We start from the raw sequence: 19176 nt of genomic DNA on the forward strand, positions 1-19176 counted from the left end.
GGATGAATCCAGACTGGGTCAGACCACAGGCCAGCAGCCTGTCACCAGCTCTAGTCTAAAGTAGACCTTTGGAGAATAGCTTAAGTGGGACTCCCAGTTCTGCCACTGCAGTTTAATGAAGGCTGTTTTGAAGGGGAGGAAAAGACAGATGTGTGCCTGCACCCAAAATGCACAAACACACAGAGAATCACAGAATCATTCAGGTTGGAAAAGAGCCTTGGTATCACCAAGCCCAACCCTTAGCTCTACTCTACAAGGCTCACCCCAAGCACCACATCTAAACGACCTTTAAGCATCTCCAGGGTTGGTGACTCAACCATCTCTCTGGGCAGCCCCTTCCACCGTCTCACCACTCTTGCTGTGAAAAAATCTTTCCTAATGTCCAGTCTAAACCTGCTCTGTTGCAGTCTGAGGCTGTTCCCTCTTGTTCTATCACTGATTACCTGTGAGAAGGGACCAGCACCAACCTCCGCACAACCTCCTTTGAGAAGGGACCAGCACCAACCTCTCCACAACCTCCTTTGAGAAGGGACCAGCACTGACCTCCCCACAACCTCCTTTGAGAAGGGACCAGCACCAACCTCCGCACAACCTCCTTTGAGAAGGGACCAGCACCAACCTCTCCACAACCTCCTTTGAGAAGGGACCAGCACTGACCTCTCCACAACCTCCTTTGAGAAGGGACCAGCACCAACCTCTCCACAACCTCCTTTGAGAAGGGACCAGCACTGACCTCTCCACAACCTCCTTTGAGAAGGGACCAGCACTGACCTCTCCACAACCTCCTTTCAGGTGGTTGTAGAGAGCAACAGTATCATCAGGGTTGGAAGAGACCTCACAGATCATCAAGTCCAACCCTTTACCACAGAGCTCAAGGCTAGACCATGGCACCAAGTGCCACGTCCAACCTTGCCTTGAAGTGCCCCAGGGACGGCGACTCCACCACCTCCCTGGGCAGCCCAGCAACACTGCTGTTTGGGGCCAGAATGGGGTTTATGCTTCAAAGGCCTGTCAGAATGTGGCTGTCACCTATCCCTGCTCAGCTTCTAAGAAGATAACACAGAGGCCTGGAGCAGCTGCTCCTGCCTGCAGCCTGCTGCAGTGGGCTGTAGCTAGCAGAGCGTGTGCAGGTAAGGCTGTGAGAGCAGGGAGCCCTGCAGAGCTCACAGCAAGAGGCAGGAGGGCTCTGTGCAGTACTCACCGAGCTGTTGTGTGCTTGCTTTCCCACCACTGAGCGTGGCTCGTTGTGAGCTGGGTTCTTTGGCACAGCAAACTCTGGTTTCTTCACTTTTGTGTCAGGTTTGTTTTCTTTGGCATCTGGCTTACCCCCAGCCCTCGCGGGGCTTGGCTTCTGAGAGGGTGAGACCCGTGCAAGTGATGATGAGGAGGGCTTGATATATTCATCTTCTTCCCTGAGCATCTGTGGAAGCCCTGCTGGGTTGGTTTTGACATAGTAGCCGTGGTAGTGCCCGTGCAGCTCCCCATTCTCTGTGCTGCTGGGATTGTGATGGGCTGAAAACTTGGGCTGCTGCTTCACAGCTACCTCCTCCTTTGCTGACGCTTTTGAGTATAAAGGCTTGTTAACCGTGGGGGTTATATTCTCAGTGGCTAAGAGCTTTTTGTCTTGATTGAGTCTTGCCCCAGAAGTGGAGCTTTGCCTTTTCTGTTGTTTTGAAGGAGAAGACTCAGAAGAAGGAGGAGGACTGTGCCTTGGACTTGCTTCTGGGGTCCGAGGTGGGGTAGTACCTTTTCGATAGAAGTGAGGTGACTCTTTTGGGGTAGGTGGCTTCTCCTGAACCTTTTCTTCAGATTTTTCTTTTACTTCCATTCCTTCTTGAAATTTTTGTTTGATATAATCAGGGCCTGAAACGTAAAGTAACAGAAACACCACCATTAAAACAAAACTAAGGCTTCAGGGCAGAACTGTTGCGCTGGGCTGTCTAAATGCTAGCAGGGGCAGCGAAAGCACCCCAGCAGGAGCACCATCTCATCAGCCTTACAGCACTGCTCATGTGGCACCTGCTCTGCTCCTCACTCATCTGGAAAACTCCCACCCTGGGGCAGCTCTTCACTGCCCAAGACACCTCCATTGAAGACTTTTATTGACATTTGATGGCACTTGGCAGACTGAAGATATTCACAGGGAACACATCTGGGCCTCAGAAGTGTCACTCCTCTTCAGTGCTCCATATAATGAACTAAAAACCTCCCAAGCCTAGCCAGAGGGACTTTCTCTCTCCTCCAGAGACCTCCAAACTGTGTTGGAATTTGTGACACAAGAAAGGAGCTGAGTCTCAGTTGCTCATGTCTTCATGAGAGACTGGTGGGAGTGAAAACCAGAACAAAAGTATCACCTTTGACTGGAGCTTCCCAAAGAAGCTGAGTGTCACCAGGCTAGCCATGCCATATTTTTGGTGGGTATCTGGCAGTACTTGGAGTTAGGTGACACTGAGCCCCACCAGAGGAATCTGTAGCTATCTGCATCCAGGTGAGACATTCAGGATTGCCTTAATATAGCACATCAACCCAACCTCCCAGTAGACCAGATGTGGCTGTTAGAGATGCAATCCCTGCCCTCAGTCTCACCAGGGAGGTCTTTTCAATGTTCAAATTCTTGGCTCTGTGCTGGTTACCTTTGGAGACTGCCCAAGGACTTTCTTTCCATCTGTTTGCTGCATTTAGTGCAATCAGATCCTGTCTGACCTGCTGGCTCCAAGGAACAAGAGCGCAGCTCCTGCTCCCTTCCGAGGACCAAGGGTACTCATCAGGACTTACCTTGTCCCCTGGCTTAAAGGCAATAGCTAACACTACAGATATGGGCAACAGAGCCCTTTTTCTTCAGCACTGGAGCACTCCAAAGGAATCAGGACCAAGGGAATCTGGAAAGGGGGTCACTGACATCTGATCCTACAAACCAGGCTGATCTCAGTGAGTGAGGAAGAGAATAGGATTTGAAGGCTGGAAGAAGGTAAGGTGGGAGTGTCTGCCTAGGAAATAAACCTGGAATTTTGTGCTGTTCTTGTGTATCACTTCCTTCATAGGATCCCAGAATGGTAGGGGTTGGAAGGGACCTCTGGAAAGTACCCAGTCCAATGCCCCTGCCAAAGCAGGGTCGCTTATGTGACATATCCAGGCAGGTTTGAAAGCCTCCAGAGAAGGAGACTCCACAACTTCTCAGGGCAGCCTGCTCCAGGGCTCCAGCACCTTCCCACCAAAGAATTTCAAACTTAAGTTCCAGTGAAACTTCCTGAGTTTTAGTTTGTGCCCATTGCCCCTTGTCCTGTCACTGGGCACCACTGATAAAAGCCAGCCTCAACCTCTTGCCCCCTGCCCATTAGCTCTTGCTGAGCATTGATCTGCTCTTCTCCAGGCTCTTGGCCTCTCCTCCTTAGGGAGCATCTTTGTGGCCCTCCACTGGAGTCTCTTTCCTTGCACTGGGAAGACCAGAACTCCTAGAAAGGCTCCAGTGAGTGATGTGACAGCATGGCCAGCCCTGTCACTGAGAAGAGAAGGGTGCTCTGTTAGAGAGGTGTGAGCCTCAGGCTTTCCCCAGTCAGGCATCCACACTGGCAGTGTGGGGCTGCTTCAGTCCTGTGCCTCAAGCAGTGGCTGAAAATGGCACCCTGAAGGACATGCTGCAGCTGAAGAGGGCTGGGAACAGACCTTGTAGCTTATCAGCTCGGGATGAAATCTGAAGCTGGAGAGGGATTGCAGGATAATGAGGGAAAAAGTGCAGACCTGTATTTACATGTGAGAGATTCAGGCCATGCTGTTCCAGCCAGCCAGTGCCATGCACTTTGCCTCCTTGTGACAGAGAAAACGTGGATACAGGAGAAGGGAGGGACTGAATGAGGATGAGCTTGGGAAGTGCTGGGGGCACCACTGAGATCCCTACCACAGCAGGGCTGGTGATTTTTCAGGGAGAAGTTTTGAATTCCAATGTGTGCAACCAAGTGACCTGCCAGAAATCCTATTTCCAGAGCTGAAGGAGCTTAGGAATCATCTTAATTATTCAGGTAAGACTTAATTATTAAGGTAAGACTTCTTTTAACTGGCAAAAATTACTCTTGTAGAAACACATCAACTGATGCTCTGAAAGTGTTCAAGGTTAGGTTGGATGAGGCTTTCAGCAACCTGGTCTAGTGGAAGGTGTCTTTGCCAGAGGAGGCCACAAAGGTGATTTAGAGAACCTCCCCTACAGGGACAGGCTGGGAGAGTTGGGAGTTGATCAGCTTGGAAAAGAGAAGGCTCTGGGGAGACCTTGGAGCAGCTTTCTAGTAGAGGACAACAGAAGAGCTGGGGAGGAACTCTTGACAAGGGCTTGTAGTGACAGCACAAGGGGTGATGGCTTCAGACTGAAAGAAGCTCTGTTTTTAAGATCAGTTTGCTTCAAGAAGTGACCGAGTCATTACCCAAGTGCAGATAAGGACCTGCTGTCCAGTTTGGAAACCTGAGGTTCATTATTGCTGCTTCCTTGTGGAGATGTGCAGGGCAGGGGCAGAGCTCTAATGAATGTCATGAGGACTTCCTCTGCTTTGCTGTGATTTTTCTGACAGTTATGCTGGGAACAGGGTGGGGAAAAGCCTTGAGCTGCTGGGCTGCTGCCCTGAATCCATCAGTGTCCTGGGTAAGATGTGTTTGCTGCTGACTTCAGCACAGCAGAGATAAGGAGATAGGTTCAGAAAGGTTTGGCGGCACTGCCTGCCACCCTGGCAGACTGAACTGGGGTTGCAGATGAAGGGCTGAGAGTTACAGCCATGGAAACACTGGTGGGTATGAGGCAAGGGGCTTTAAGAGGCTCTGGGCTCTGAAAGATCTCATCTGCCTTATTTAGAATCACAGAATCATTTTGGTTGGGAAAACCCTTTCAGATCATTGAGCCCAACCATTCTCTAGCTCTACCCAGGCTGGTGTTAACCATGGCCCTTGGCACCTCTGCCTCTGCTAAAAAACACCTCCAGTGATGGGGATGCAACTACCTCCCTAGGGAGCCTGTTCCCATGGTGGAGAAAGGACACTTTCAGTTAGGAAGTTTCTTCTCATATCCAACCTAAATCTCCCCTGGGGCAACCTGAGGCCATTTCCTTTCATCCTATCACTTGTTCCTAGGGGGAGGAGACCAACACCCACCTGGCTCCAACCTCCTTTCAGGGAGCTGTACAGAGCAATGAGGTCTCCTCTCAGCCTCCTCTTCTCCAGACTAAAGAACCACAGTTGCCTCAGCTGCTCCTCACCAGCCTTGTTCTCCAGACCCTTCACCAGCTTTGTCCTTCTCTGCACCTGCTTCAACACCTCAATGTCCTTTTTGCATTGAAGGGCCCAAAACTGAACCCAGGACTTAAAGTGTGGCCTCACCAGTGCTGGGTACAAGGGCATAATCACTGCCTTGGTCCTGCTGGCCACACTGTTCCTGACCCAGGCCAGGATCCTGGTGGCCTTCTTGGCCACCTGGGCACACACTGGCTCATCTTCAGCCAGATGTCAACCAGCACCCCCAGGTCTTTCTCCACCAGACAACTTTCCAGACACTCTGCCCCAAGCCTGGAGTGTCCCTGGGTGTGTTGTGATCCGAGTGCAGGATCTTGGTTACTGTCACCCCATTGGCCTCAGCCCATCGAGGAGAAGAGAAGCACAGAGTAAAGGTTCAAGCTTAGGGCATTGAGTATCACTCTAGGAAGCCTGTTTGAGGGTTTGAACATTCTCTTGGTAAAGAAATGCTTTATAATGGTAGTTTGAGAGGTTGTCACCCACTGTCTGCAGGACACTCCTGACAGACACAGCATGCCAGCAACAGGGCATGGAATGGTGCAGCTGTGCTATGGCTGCATCCACATGCAGCAAGGTATGCCAGATTTCTGCTCCCTAGACAGTAAGAAGGCACCTGATGTATTCCAGGTGGGAAGTGGGATTTCCCTAGAGAGCAATGCCTTACTGCCAGGGAGTCAGTCCCTGATCTCTGAATTCAGCAGGACATCCGTTGGCGCTTGGTGCCCTGCTCTGGCTGCACCTGAAGCTGGCGACACCAGCTGGAGTGAAAGCTCTGCTGAACTGTGCAGAACGAAGCCCCAAAAGCCTACATGTGCTGGCATTTAAAAATCAAGCATGCCACACAAGAGAAAGCACTGAGATGGAAGGCACTGTGACACTGGTAAGGTGTCAAAGAACGCAGGCTCTGGGTGCCTGCTTTACCTTCTGTCCTCTGGCTGCATTTCAGTGATCAACGTTTTCAGCACTATTAAGCAGCTTTTCTAGCCAAGGGCAAATCCAAAATCTTGCCTGAATTAATTTTTAAATTCCATTTGGCTGCTTTACAATACTTTTTTTTGGGTTGGTGTGGGTTTTTTCTGGCTATCTTACAATCTGTTCTTTTTTCCCTACCCTCCCCAGGACTTAATGCCGCTAGCATGGAGGTACCACAGTTGCCCAGCAAAGCAAGCTACAAGGTAAACAAGGGGGGAAAACCTGCACCTTTTCCACAAGCCAAAAGTACTCTAGAAGACATTGTTTGCTCTTTGGAATGCTTTGTAATCACAGAATCATAGAACTGTTTGGGTTGGAAAAGCCTTCTAAGACCATCAAGTCCACCACAGCCATTAAACCATGTCCCAAAGTGCCATGTCCACACAGTACTTGAACAGCTCCAGGCCAGGTGACTCCACCACCTCCCTGGGCAACCTGTTCCAACCCCTCACCACACCTCCAGCACAGAAATTGTTCTTAATGTCCAACCTAAACTTCTTCTGGCACAATTTTAGGCCATTCCTTCTTCTATCATCAGATACTAGGGAGAAAAGATGAACCCCCACCTCCCTGCAACCTCCTTTCAGGGAGTTGTAGAGAACAACGAGGCCTCCCCTCAGCCTCCTCTTCTCCAGCCTAAAGAACCCCAGTTCCCTCAGCTACTCCTCATAAGCCTTATTCTCTAGACCTAAAGGGCTTTGTTGGGGGGGATTCCTCCTCCTCATCTTGGCAATCCCTTTGCTATGCTGAAGTTTTCTCCATCTGACACACCTAGGGCTTGTCACACTGCTGTCAGCACTGCTGCTTCTTCAAGCAGTCCCCTTGGTAGCCTTTCCTCTCCTGCTGCACTGGAGGCACAGAAACTAGCCTGTGCCAATGGTTCCTCACTCCCTAGCTCCATGAACGTCATGGAGAGTGATGCCTGCATGCACTGGCACTGTTGTGATTTGATCTGGCAGCCTGCTGTCCTTCAAACCATCTCCTCCTGACATGACCTAAAAACAACAGCAGAAAGGGAGCACGTTGTGTGTGATCCCCCTTGTGCCACAGCCTGACAAAGGTGCAGCAGCACTCACCCACCTGGAAGTTGTGCTACACCAATCTTCCACCTAGGAGTAATGGCAAAAGGTGTTGTCACTGAACAGAAACAGGTTTGAAAGCAACCTTGCAAGCAGCTTTCTATTCTTGCTAAGGGAAGATTCACAGATGGTATTGGGTTGAAAGGGACTCTCAAAGGACAGCTTGTCCAAACTCTGCACTCAGCAAGGACACCTCCAACTAGAGCAGGCTGCCCAGGGACACGTGGAGTCTGACTTTGAATGTCTCCAGGGATGGGGCCTCAACCACATTCCTGGGCAACCTGTTCCGGTGTTTCACCACTCTCATCGTGCAGAACTTCCTCCTGATGTCCAACCTAAACTCACCCTGCTCTAGTTTCGAGCCATTGCCCCTACAACAGGCAGTCACTGGTAGAGATTGTGTAACGCCCTGTGCAGAACCCCAAACACACAAATAACTGTGGACCAAGGTTGTCCTTTCAACTGCTTTCTCTCTCCTCAGGAAGCAGCTTCATGCAGTATCACAAACACCTTCCACCCAGTTTTGCTAGAACACATAAACCATAAAATGGAATCATAAAATGGTTTATGGACAGAGGGGACCTTTGAAGATCACCCAGCCCAACCCCTTGCCAGGGTCATGTTTCTAACTGAAAAAGCCTTTTCTGGATTGAGAAGGGAAAACCTGCTCACGCTGCACATCTCTCTTCATGCAGCTCTGCCATCTCTTCACAGTATCACAGCATCACAGTATTATCAGGGTTGGAAAAGACCTCACAGATCATCAAGTCCAATCCTTTACCACAGAGCTCAAGGCCAGACCATGGCACCAAGTGCCACATCCAATCCTGCCTTGAACAGCTCCAGGGACAGCGACTCCACCACCTCCCCAGGCAGCCCATTCCAGTGTCCAATGACTCTCTCAGGGAAGAACTTTCTCCTCACCTCCAGCCTAAACTTCCCCTGGCACAGCCTGAGGCTGTGTCCTCTTGTTCTGGTGCTGGCCACCTGAGAGAAGAGAGCAACCTCCTCCTGGCCACAACCACCCCTCAGGTAGTTGTAGACAGCAATAAGGTCACCCCTGAGCCTCCTCTTCTCCAGGCTAACCAATCCCAGCTCCCTCAGCCTCTCCTCGTAGGGCTGTGCTCATGGCCTCTCACCAGCCTGCAGGGCTGCTCTCAATCTCATCATCCCCCAGCTTGGACTGACAACGAGGATTGTTCTAGCCTAGGTGCAGGACCCTGCACTTGATCTCGTTGAATCCCAGAATCCCAGCATGGTGGGGGCTGGGAGGGACCTCTAGAGATCATCTAATCCAAGGGCCCTGTAAGTTCACCTAACTTATATCACATGTTAAAAAAAAGAGAACATCTTCCCATTTTCCAAGAGAGTTTAATCTCTCACTGGTGTAATACAATCCTTTCCAGCTACACCACCACAACGGGAGCACGGTGAGGAACCTTCTCACCACACAGACCTTCTTAGCTGAATTTCACCATGGCACAGATATTTATGACACAGATATAAATAGGATTTACAATGGAAATGTTGACACTGTGATAATACTCCCATGTGATAGACCCTCCTTCATCGTGCCCTTGGCTGATGGACACTGTGACAGACCAGTACAGAAATGGCCTGAAGCAGGCTATGAGTGAGCAGGTTGCCTGTCCTGGAATCACAGAATCACACAGAGTCATAGAATAGTGGGGGCTGGAAAGGACCTCATCCAGTGCAGCCTCTCTGCCAAAGCAGGATCACTGAGGTCAGGTTGCACAGGAACACATCTAGGCAAGTCTGAAAGTCTCCAGAGGAGGAATCTCCACAATCTCTCTGGGCAACCTGCTCCAAGAGTCATAGAATCATAAGAATCATAGAATCAACCAGATTGGAAGAGACCACCAAGATCATCCAGTCCAACCTATCCCCCAGCCCTATCCAGACAACTAGACCATGGCACTAAGTGCCTCCAGCACTCTAACACCAAAGTTTTTCCTCAAGTTCCAGTGAAACCTCCTGGGTTCCATTGTGTGCTTTCTGAGCACCAGTGAAAAGAGCCTAGCCCCATCCTCTTGATCCCAACCCTTTAGCTCTTGCTGAGCATTGAGAAGATCCCCTCTGGGGCTGCTCCCCAGGCCAAACAGCCTCTCAGCCTCTCTGTCAGACGGTTGCTCCAGGCCCCTCAGCAGCTTTGTGGCTCTCCACTGGCAGGAAAGCTTCTTTTGGGAGCAAACAAGTGAACAGGAGAAAGGAGGCACGAAAGCATCACTGACCTTTCTCTCAGATGATTGCTGTAATTAATGACCCCATGGTGGCTGCTCAGGCAGGTCTACCCAGGCTAGACAAGAAGCTATCTCAAGCCAGGCACACATCTAAGACAGCAGTCCTGGATGCTTCTATCTAGCTTGCTTAGTAGTTAAATTCTGTGGCCTTTACTAGGCAACTACAAGTTGTATTAATTAACATCCTCTGGATGTTAATTAACTATTTCAGTTCTTAATGGAAGCCTGTGAAAGTCTGAGTGATTGCAGCAGCTTTAGCTCTCTGCAGGAACCTGGTTCCCTCTCTTACAAGTTTTAAAAGTTAATTTCCTCAAAGCTAATTACATGCATTTTTTGATAGGAAAATCATTTAACTGAGTGACTTTGAAGTATCCTGGCTAGATGGAGAAAGTATCCTGAAGAATTAAAGCTACTCCTTCTCAACCTCTCACCCCTTTCCTCCTCTCAAGCATGCCCTTGTTGCAGATTGAGAGGTCCATAGAATGGGTTGGAAGGGACACTAAAGATCATCCAGTTCCAGTTCCAGCTTCCCTGCCATGGACAGGGACACCTTCCATTAGATCAGGTCTTGGACACCTCCAGGGAGGGAGCATCCACAACCTCCCTGGGCAGTGTCTCAGCACTCTGTCAAGAATTACTTCCTAATCTCCAGTCACAATCTGTGGAGTGGGGCATGGTGGTGGGGCAGGAAGGGTGCAGGATTTAGGAGGAAGTTCTTCATGGAGAGGCTGAGGGAGCTGGGGGTGTGCAGCCTGCAGAAGAGGAGGCTCAGGGCAGACCTCACTGCTGTCTACAACTGCCTGAAGGCAGGCTGTAGCTAGGTGGGGTTGGCCTCTTCTGCCAGGCAACCAGCAACAGAACAAGGGGACACAGTCTCAAGTTGTGCCAGGGGAGGTACAGGCTGGATGTTAGAAAGTTGTTGTCAGAGAGAGTGATTGGCATTGGAATGGGCTGCCCAGGGAGGTGGTGGAGTCACTGTCCCTGGAGATGTTCAAGGAAAGCCTGGCTGAGGCACTTAGTGCCATGGTCTGGTTGACTGGCTAGGGCTGGGTGCTAGGTTGGACTGGATGAGCTTGGAGGGCTCTTCCAACCTGGTTGATTCTATGATTCTCTGATTCCAGTAAGGGGCAAATTATACTCACATAATTTATATATAGGAAGGGTCTTATACTGGGCAAAGGGAATGATGTGGAAGGATGGAAGTGTCCATACCTAGGGCTTGGTGAGACTGGTGACAAACTTGGAAGTCAAGTTGTGGAAACAGTTATGACAAGAGGTATAAGAAGAAAGGGGAGGGCAAGAACAAAGCCCCAAACCTTTACCACTCTTTAGCTCATCTCCTTTCTCTGAGTCCCAAATACAGCAGCAGTGCCTTAGGACACTTCTATAGGCTTCTGCAGAGTTGTGTAGCAAGAGGACAGACACAGTATCTTGTGGGAAAAGGCTGCTGTAGGAAGAATCCTGACAGCAGTGTGTGAGGATGCTGAAGCCGTATGTCGAATACCTTCAGAAAGCGACCAGGCTCTTGTACAACTAAAAATAACCAGTCAGCTTCTGTCTGCTGCAAGGCATGCTTGGTAACTCTAATCAGGCAAAATGCTGCTTGGAACTGGCTTTTCAAACACAAAAAAAATCTGGCCTGGTCCACATGCATTTAGCCAGTACATTCTAGTTAATTAGCATCAGGCAGAAATCTCTCCTTCCTGTCCATATGGAGCGTGCATTTTGTGCACTGGGGGAGGTGGAGGTGGCAGAGAGGAGGGAGATGGGAAGGATGGGTAGCCTGCTCTACTTGGAGGTGCCCCTGCTGTCTGCAGGGGGGTTGGACAGGATGCTCTTTGGAGGGTCCCTTCCAACCCAATGCAATCTGTGAATCGATACAGGGTTTGTTATCTTCTGAGGATACAAAGACCACTGGTTAAAGAGCACGCAAAGCACAGCTGCTCTTCAAAGGCATCAGAAGCCATAAGAAAGTGCCTTAGAGTGAGCTGCAGAACACTTCCTTGTGAAGCCTGTGACGTTCAGCACCTTTATGCTGGTGCTGTCACAACAACCAAACGTCACAGGGAAAACCACTGGCAAAATCCAACTGATTCCTATTCTTTTCACCGGGAAATCTTTGCTTTCTTCTTGTTTATTTCACCTAAGGAAATTCTGTCTCCCTCTTTAGAGAGCATTGATAAGCTGAGCCTTGATTTCTCTCCTGCTTTGTTTAGGAGCTTGTTCTGGTGAGATGGGAGTGTTCATCTCGTAGCTGGCTGGCCTGACAGATCATCTACCATAAATCACTGCAGATGCTCTCTGGTAAAGTGCCCAGATCACTCTTACCCTGCAGCAAAGGAGTTTTACTTCTCCTTCATCACAGAGAGAGTGATTTGCCATTGCAATGGGCTGCCCAGGGAGGTGGTGGAGTCACTGTCCCTGGAGGTGTTCACAAAAAGACTGGATGGGGCACTTCACAGGCTCACAGGATGTTAGGGGTTGGAAGGGACCCAAGTCCAACCCCCCTGCCAGAGCAGGGCAATACTATCTAACACAGATCACAGAGGAACACATCCAGACAGGCCTTGAAAGTCTCCAGAGAAGGAGACTCCACAACCTCTCTGGGGAGCCTGTTCCAGTGCTCTGGGACCCTTACAGTAAAGAAGTTCCCCCTTGTGTTGAGGTGGAACCTCTTTTGCTGCAATTTACACTCATTGCTCCTTGTCCACTTAGTGCCATGGTCTAGCTGACTGGACAGGGCTGGGTGCTAGGTTGGACTGGATGATCTTGGAGGTCTCTTCCAACCTGTTTGATTCTATGATTCATGTAATCAAGAGTTAGTCTTTCAAACTAGGTTGCCCAGGGAGGTTGTGGATGCCCCTGCCCTGAAGCTGTTCGAGGCCAGACTGGATGAGGCCTTGAGCAACCAGGTCTATCCAAGAGGTGTCCCTGCCCTAGGCAGGGAGGTTAGAGTAGATGATGTCTGAGATTCCTCCCAGCCTAAGCCATTCCACCATTCTCTGAAGAGCAGGATGTCTCTGCACAGGGACAATTACGGCTGTGCCATGCAGTCTTCAGCCTACCTCCTGAGAATGGATTTACAGGACTCTCTTCTAGAGATGGATTGTGGAATGAACACTGAAATAGGGAAGGCAAAGCATCCACTAAGTCTTGAGCAACATTCCCCATTTCACTGGGTGCCAAAAGCCTTTCTCTTCTGCTACACCATGGAAGGAGCCCTCCCGTGAGCCATCTGCCCTGCTCTGGCTTTGATCAAGACACAGAACAGCGTCAATTGTTTTTCTCCAAGCAAAGACAACCTCAAAGTGTCCCTGGATGACTCCCTTGAATGAGGGTATGACTCAGGTTCCATTTGTTGTCTGTTCTGCTATGCTGCCTTCTGACACATCTGCATGTTTAGTGCTGCCTGAAGGAACCAAACAGGTAAGAGCTGGGAATTCTCCAGGTTCATTTTCTTTGGTGATAAAAGGGCCCTGTAAATGTGGCCTCTTTACAGCCTGCAACGTTGGCTACATCTCCAAAAGTGGGAGAACACCGTGGGGAGGACTCTGCAAGGAATTCCCAGCCCCACAGCTATGAACCACCAGACAAATCCCTGCTACAGCAAAGGCTTTTTCTGCCTGAGACCAGTGTGAACACCTTTAAGGAACGCAGCTCCTGTAACCCTGTCAGTCATAGAACAGAATCATGCAAATACAGTGTTAGGCTTGGAAAAGCCCTTTCAGATCAACCAATCCAACCATTCTCTAACTCTAGCAAGGCTGGTGCTAAACCATGGCCCTCAGCACCTCATCTCTACCTCCCTGAAACACTGCCAGGAATGGGGATTCAACGACATTCCTGGACAGCCTGTTCCAGTGGTTGAAAACTCTTTCAGTGAAGAAGTCTCATGTCCAACCTAAACCTTCCCTGCTGCATGTTGAGGCCATTTCCTCTCCTCCCATCTCTTGTTACTAGGCCCTTCCAGTCCTCTGATCATTCCTGTGGCCATTCTCTGGATGCTTTCCAGCCTGGGAGAACAGATGAAACCCCCAACCATGCTCCAACCTCCTGTCAGGGCGTTGTAGAGAGCAATGAGGTCTCCCCAGCCTCCTCTTCTCCAGACTAAACAACCCCAGTTCCCTCCAGCACCTCAATGTCCTTCTTGTTGTGAGGACCCCAAAACTAAACCCAGGACTCAAAGTGTGGCCTCACCAGTGCTGAGTCCAGAGGGACAATCCCTGCTTGCTCCTGCTGGTCACACTATGGCTGATCCAGGACAGGATGCTGGTGGCCTTCTTGGCTTTTCTAAATGGACTTAGGCCACAGGTAATGAGGAGCTCAGTCAGAGGCACAGGACAAAAAGCTTAACTGTTGTTTACAGAGCTGTTTTGACTTTTTTTTCCCTCTCTCTTTCAAGAGACCTCCTGATGCACCACATTTAGTGGCTGCTGCCAGCACACCTGCACACACTGTGCTGAGCAGCACAAGCAATCAGAGAAAAATGATGCTTTCCCACAGGGACTTCTTTTCAGGACAATTGAGCCAAGTGGAAAGCTTTCTCTTCCAGAGCCCAAGCTACAAAACTGATCAGTTTTGGGACCACAGAATGCTTTGGGTTGGAAGGGAGCTTGAAGATCATCCAATCCACCTACCATGGGCAGATATCTTCCACTAAACCAGGTTAAGGCCCCATCCAACCTGGCTTTCAACACTTCCAGCCTTGGAACCCCCACAGTTTATTTGAGCAACCTGTTTCAGTGCCTCACCACCCTCATGGGGAAGAATTTTTTCCCTATGTCTCATCTAAATGGAGTTTCTTCCAGTCTGAAGCCATTATACTTTGTCCTGTCAGTTTGGGCCTTTGTAAAAAGTCCCTCTCTGGTCCTCCTGCAGTCCTCTTCAAACACTAGGAGGTTGCTCTAAGGTGCCCCCAGAACCTTCTCTTCCCCAGACTGAACAATCCTTTCAACCTGACAGGAATGATCCAGTACCAAGTTCTGTACTGTGCTCATTTATAGTGAAAACTGGAGGAAATTTTTGGCCTGTGAGAAGACATTCAAGGATGTTGTTCTTTGGTTTTGCAGGTCACAATATTAGCCTGCAGTCACCACCTGGGTAAATGGAGGAAAAAACAGGTTTATGTCTGAAACAAGGATGTGCAGAAGCTGGCAGGAAGTGAGAGTGAATCTCAGAGCTCTTAACTCTACCAGCATGCAAGTGCAGGCAGGTCCTTGTAAAGCAGTAACAAGCTACAACTCAGCTCATTTGGTAGGTGAAAGGAAAGACATTAAATTGGCAAGTGGAGGTCTGTTTTATCCAATACTAAGTAAAGCAGGACACAAGAATATTAACCTCGTGGGAAGATACCATAAAAGATGAAGTAAACCTCACTTTGCTTCCTCCTATAGCATCTCTGCACCCCTGTGAGAGGTGGAGATAGGCTGCAATGTTGATAGAGGTGACACAGGATTAATTCTGTTCTACCTTGAGTATGGGATTAATGTTCCACAGTGTGCCCCAGGTATAGCAGAGACAGATTTTCCCTCACAGGTTCTGTGTAATCATCATCATTGAATGGCTTAAGCTGGAAAGGACTTTAAAGATCATTTACTGCAACCTCCCCATCATTGGCAGGGTCACCTCTCAACTAGACTCACCTGCTCAAGGCCTCATCCAACCTGGCCTTGAACACCTCCAGGGAGGAGATATTCACAACCACTCTGAGCAACCTATTTCAGAGGCTTACCACCCTTATACTGAAGAACTTCCTAAGCTCCAGTCTAACCCTGATCTCCCTCAGCTTCAAACCATTCCCCCTTGTTCTGCCTCTAGACATCCTCAGGAAAAGTCCCTCTGCAGCCTTTCTGTAGGATCCCTTGAGGCACTGGAAGGCAGAGCCTTCTCTTCTCCACGCTGAACAACCTCAGCTCCCTCCACCTGTCCTCATAGCAGAGGTGCTCCAGCCCTTAGGTCATCCTTGTGGCCCTCTTCTTGACTCACTGCAACAGCTCTGTGTCCTTATGCTGGGGAGCACCATCTGTAAAGGCAAAGCATTCTCCAGGGTTGTGAGAATTCCCTTGGACAGCAGAAAAGTTAAGGACCTTTCCCCTAAGAACACATTCCAGACACAGCCCCAATTCCTGCCTCTCTGAAGGCTGCCCATGACGCTGCCCTGAAGAAGGGGTTGGTTTGAGGAAAGGTGCATGCTTGATACTGACTCTTCATCACTCAGCTGGTTTCATACAAAGCAAAACTCATCAGATGCTTCCAAACTGCAACCAAAACTTCCTGCAGCAATGCACACCCCTTGTGAATCACCCAGAACCACCGTTGCTGTATAAGTGACAACATTCACACTGAAATCAAGCCAGACCCTTTGCCCTGCAGTGATAACCCTGTAAAGAAACCCCCCAGACTAGTCACACCCCTCACCCCCAGTCTCCAGTTACCTGGTTGGTAGAAATTTGGTGAAAGTTCTCTGGCAACTGCTCTTGCAATGTCACACTCCTGGCGAGCAGCCTGAGCAGCCTGATCCGCAGCATCAGCTTTAGCTCTTGCGTGAGCAGTTCTGTACAGAGCAGAAAAGAGGTTTATGCGGGGGGGGCTTTGGGGAGATGCACTGAGAGTGTGAGAGCAAAGAGCTCCTGCCCTCAGCTGCTACACTCTCTCCTGTAGCACTGACTCTTACTGTGAGTAACTGCAAAGCATAGAACCACAGACACGCTTGGGTTGGAAAAGCCCTCTGAGATCATCCAGTCCAACCATCAACTCGACACCACCACGGCCACTAAGCCATGTTCCAAAGTGCCTGCCATGTCCACACATCTCTTGAACACCTCCAAGGATGGTGACTCCACCACCTCCCTGGGAAGCCTGTTCCAACACCTGACCACTCTTGCAGCAAAGAAAGTTTTCCTCACATCCAACCTAAACCTCCTCTGACACAATTTCAAGCCATTTCCTCTTATTCTGTCACCTGATTGTAGGAATAAGAGACCAACCTCCACCTCAATTCAACCTCCTTTCAGGGAGTTGTAGAGAGCAATGAGCTCTCTGTTCAGACTCCCCTTCTCCAGACTCCCACTTCCCTTTGCTGCTCCTCACCAGAACTGTTCTCCAGATCCTTCATGAGCCTCATCACCCTTCTCTAGACATTCTCCAGCATCTCAATGGCCTTCATGTAGTAAGTGGCCCAAAAATCAACCCAGGATTTGAGGTGCAGCCTCACCAGTGCCCTGTACAGGGGCACAATTACTTCCCTCCTGCTGCTGGCCACACCATTGCTGATGCAGGCCAGGATGCTGGTGGCTGCCTTGGCCACATGCTGGCTCATCTTGAGTTGGCTGTCAACCAGCCAACTTTTCTGCTGGGCAGATTCCAGCTCTCTGCCCCAAGCCTGGAGTGTTGCATGGGGTTTGGTGTGACCCCCGAGGGTAGGACCCAGCACTTGGGCGACATCAACCGAAAATCAGGCAAAGGATTTTGGAACCAACACATGACTCCTCTCAGCTCTTCAGTCCTGCTCATTCTTGTATCTCACTTAGTTGCAGATAGATCATTTACAGCCTAAACTTAGAACTGATATTTCCAAACAGAACAAGCATAGTATCTGACCCAAACCTGGGATGATGATTTTGATACATGTTAGGAGGATGTGTGCAGAAGGCCACCACAGCAACTCCTCAACAGCTGTTAGATCAGACCAGGTAGTGTTCAGGGAGACTCTGGAATGTCTTTAGCTCTAAAGGTTGAACCAGATGATCTTTGGGGTCCCTTCCAACTTGGCATTTTGTGATAACATTTCAAAGTGAATGCTCAAGGCTGGCTGCCATGTAGAACTGAGGTATGTTGGCCCCAAAATCAGGGAAATGTCCTCCACAGTCAGGCCATGCTAGAAAGGAAGGGCACAGAAAGTGTCTTTGATGCTTCAAAGGACATCTGTACAAATGGGGACTTAGTTTTAAACTCTTGTATCTCATTGAATTTGAAATTCAAATCAGTCTGATAAGGCAACTAGTCTGAAGACAAGACAACAGTTTGGAAGGCTTTTGGAAAGTAACCTGCCCTCTGCTTCCACTTTTCTCCTTCTGCTGTTCCTCAAGGTGCCTTGAGAGCAGCTTGCGCAAGTGCCTCGGGTTGCAGCCCATGCTGCTGCTGCTGCTGGGTCCCATCACGGCCCCAGCTTCCCTCCCCACTTGCTTTGTTCAACTGTCATCTGCTTACAAACTCCTGGTGGCCTCTGAAACGTTAGCACACAGCCTGCAGCTACCAAACGGCTCAGTAGAGGGGAGGGGAAGATCAGTGTGGCAAACCAGCAGAGTTTTTTCAGCCTCCGGAGATATCAATAACATTTCTAAACCAGATCCCAAGGTTGTTCTGAAGTTCTAGCAGAAAACTAACTCTTTAGTAAGGAAAAAACCTAGTTAAGACGACAACAGCAGCAGTAACTTTGATCCTGTGGCCATGGTGACACCATTCAGTAATGAGAGACATCAGAACTTTCCCCACTTTGGCTGCAAAAAATCAGTTTCAAGGAGTGAAGAACAGCTGGACGTGTTTTAGACACAACCAGAATGAGATGTTAGTGAGCAGCAAGAGATTAACAGTACGGCAGACTTTGCATTTCTAAAGGATCTGTAATCCCCTGGGGGACCACGACAGACACAGACAGCAAAACCCTGTAGAGACAGCTTCAGCTGAGCTGGCGGCAGAAGCTTTTCGTTGAGTTCCATCCTCCCTAAAATGTGTGCTGAGCATCACTGAAAAGCTCAGCTGGGCTGAGGGAACTGGGCTAGGACCAGCTGGTGCTGCCTGCTCCTAGGGCTCTCTGGTGTCTGAGGGAAGACAGTGATAGATTAGGTAGGTAGATAGATAGATTAGATAGACAGATTAGACAGATAGGTAGGTAGATAGATTGGATAGTAGGTAGGTAGACAGGTTGATTAGATAGACAGACAGATAGATAGATAGATAGATAGATAGATAGATAGATAGATAGATAGATAGATTAGATAGATAGATAGGTAGGTAGATAGGCTGATTAGATGCACAGATAGATAGGTTAGATGGATTAGATAGTAGGTAGGCAGATAGGTTGATTAGATAGGTAGATAGATAGGTTAGATAGATAGATAGGCAGGTAGATAGATAGGTTAGATAGATTAGATAGTAGGTAGGTAGATAGATTGATTAGATGCACAGATAAATTAGACAGATAGGTAGGTAGACAGATAGGTTAGATAGATTAGATAGACAGATAGTAGGTAGGCAGATAGGCTGATTAGATGCACAGATAGCTTAGATAGACAGGTAGATAGATAGATTAGACAGGTAGGCAGATAAATAGGTTAGATAGATTAGACAGATAGTAGGTAGGTAGGCTGATTAGATGCATAGATAGATAGACTAGATAGGTAGATAGAGAGATCAGAGAGTAGGTAGGTAGATAGGCTGATTAGATGCACAGATAGATAGACTGACTAGATAGATAGGTAGGTAGATAGAGAGATTAGATAGATAGTATGTAAGTCGGTAGATAGATAGATTAGACAGATAGGTAGGTAGATTAGATTAGATAGGTAGATAGGCTGATTAGATGCACAGATAGATAG

The 19176-nt window shown here is 49.1% G+C and overlaps 1 protein-coding gene across 3 annotated transcripts in view; it reads right to left on the bottom strand.

Moving 5' to 3' along the window:
• Window positions 1-19176, bottom strand: part of JPH1 (junctophilin 1) — a 91987-nt gene that overhangs the window by 11154 nt on the left and 61657 nt on the right. For 2 of the 3 annotated variants that reach the window (XM_064154656.1, XM_064154655.1), the window contains exons 3-4: window positions 16015-16133; window positions 1202-1863 (exon numbers count right to left, since the gene is read on the bottom strand). In XM_064154656.1, coding sequence (XP_064010726.1) covers window positions 1202-1863; window positions 16015-16133 — 781 coding nt within the window. Of the gene's footprint in view, window positions 1-1201; window positions 1864-16014; window positions 16134-19176 lie in introns of those variants that run through there. The other variant, XM_064154658.1, reaches the window with a different exon arrangement.

The sequence above is a fragment of the Pogoniulus pusillus genome, chromosome 14, assembly GCF_015220805.1.
Source record: "Pogoniulus pusillus isolate bPogPus1 chromosome 14, bPogPus1.pri, whole genome shotgun sequence".
In the NCBI taxonomy this organism is placed as follows: Eukaryota; Metazoa; Chordata; class Aves; order Piciformes; family Lybiidae; genus Pogoniulus; species Pogoniulus pusillus.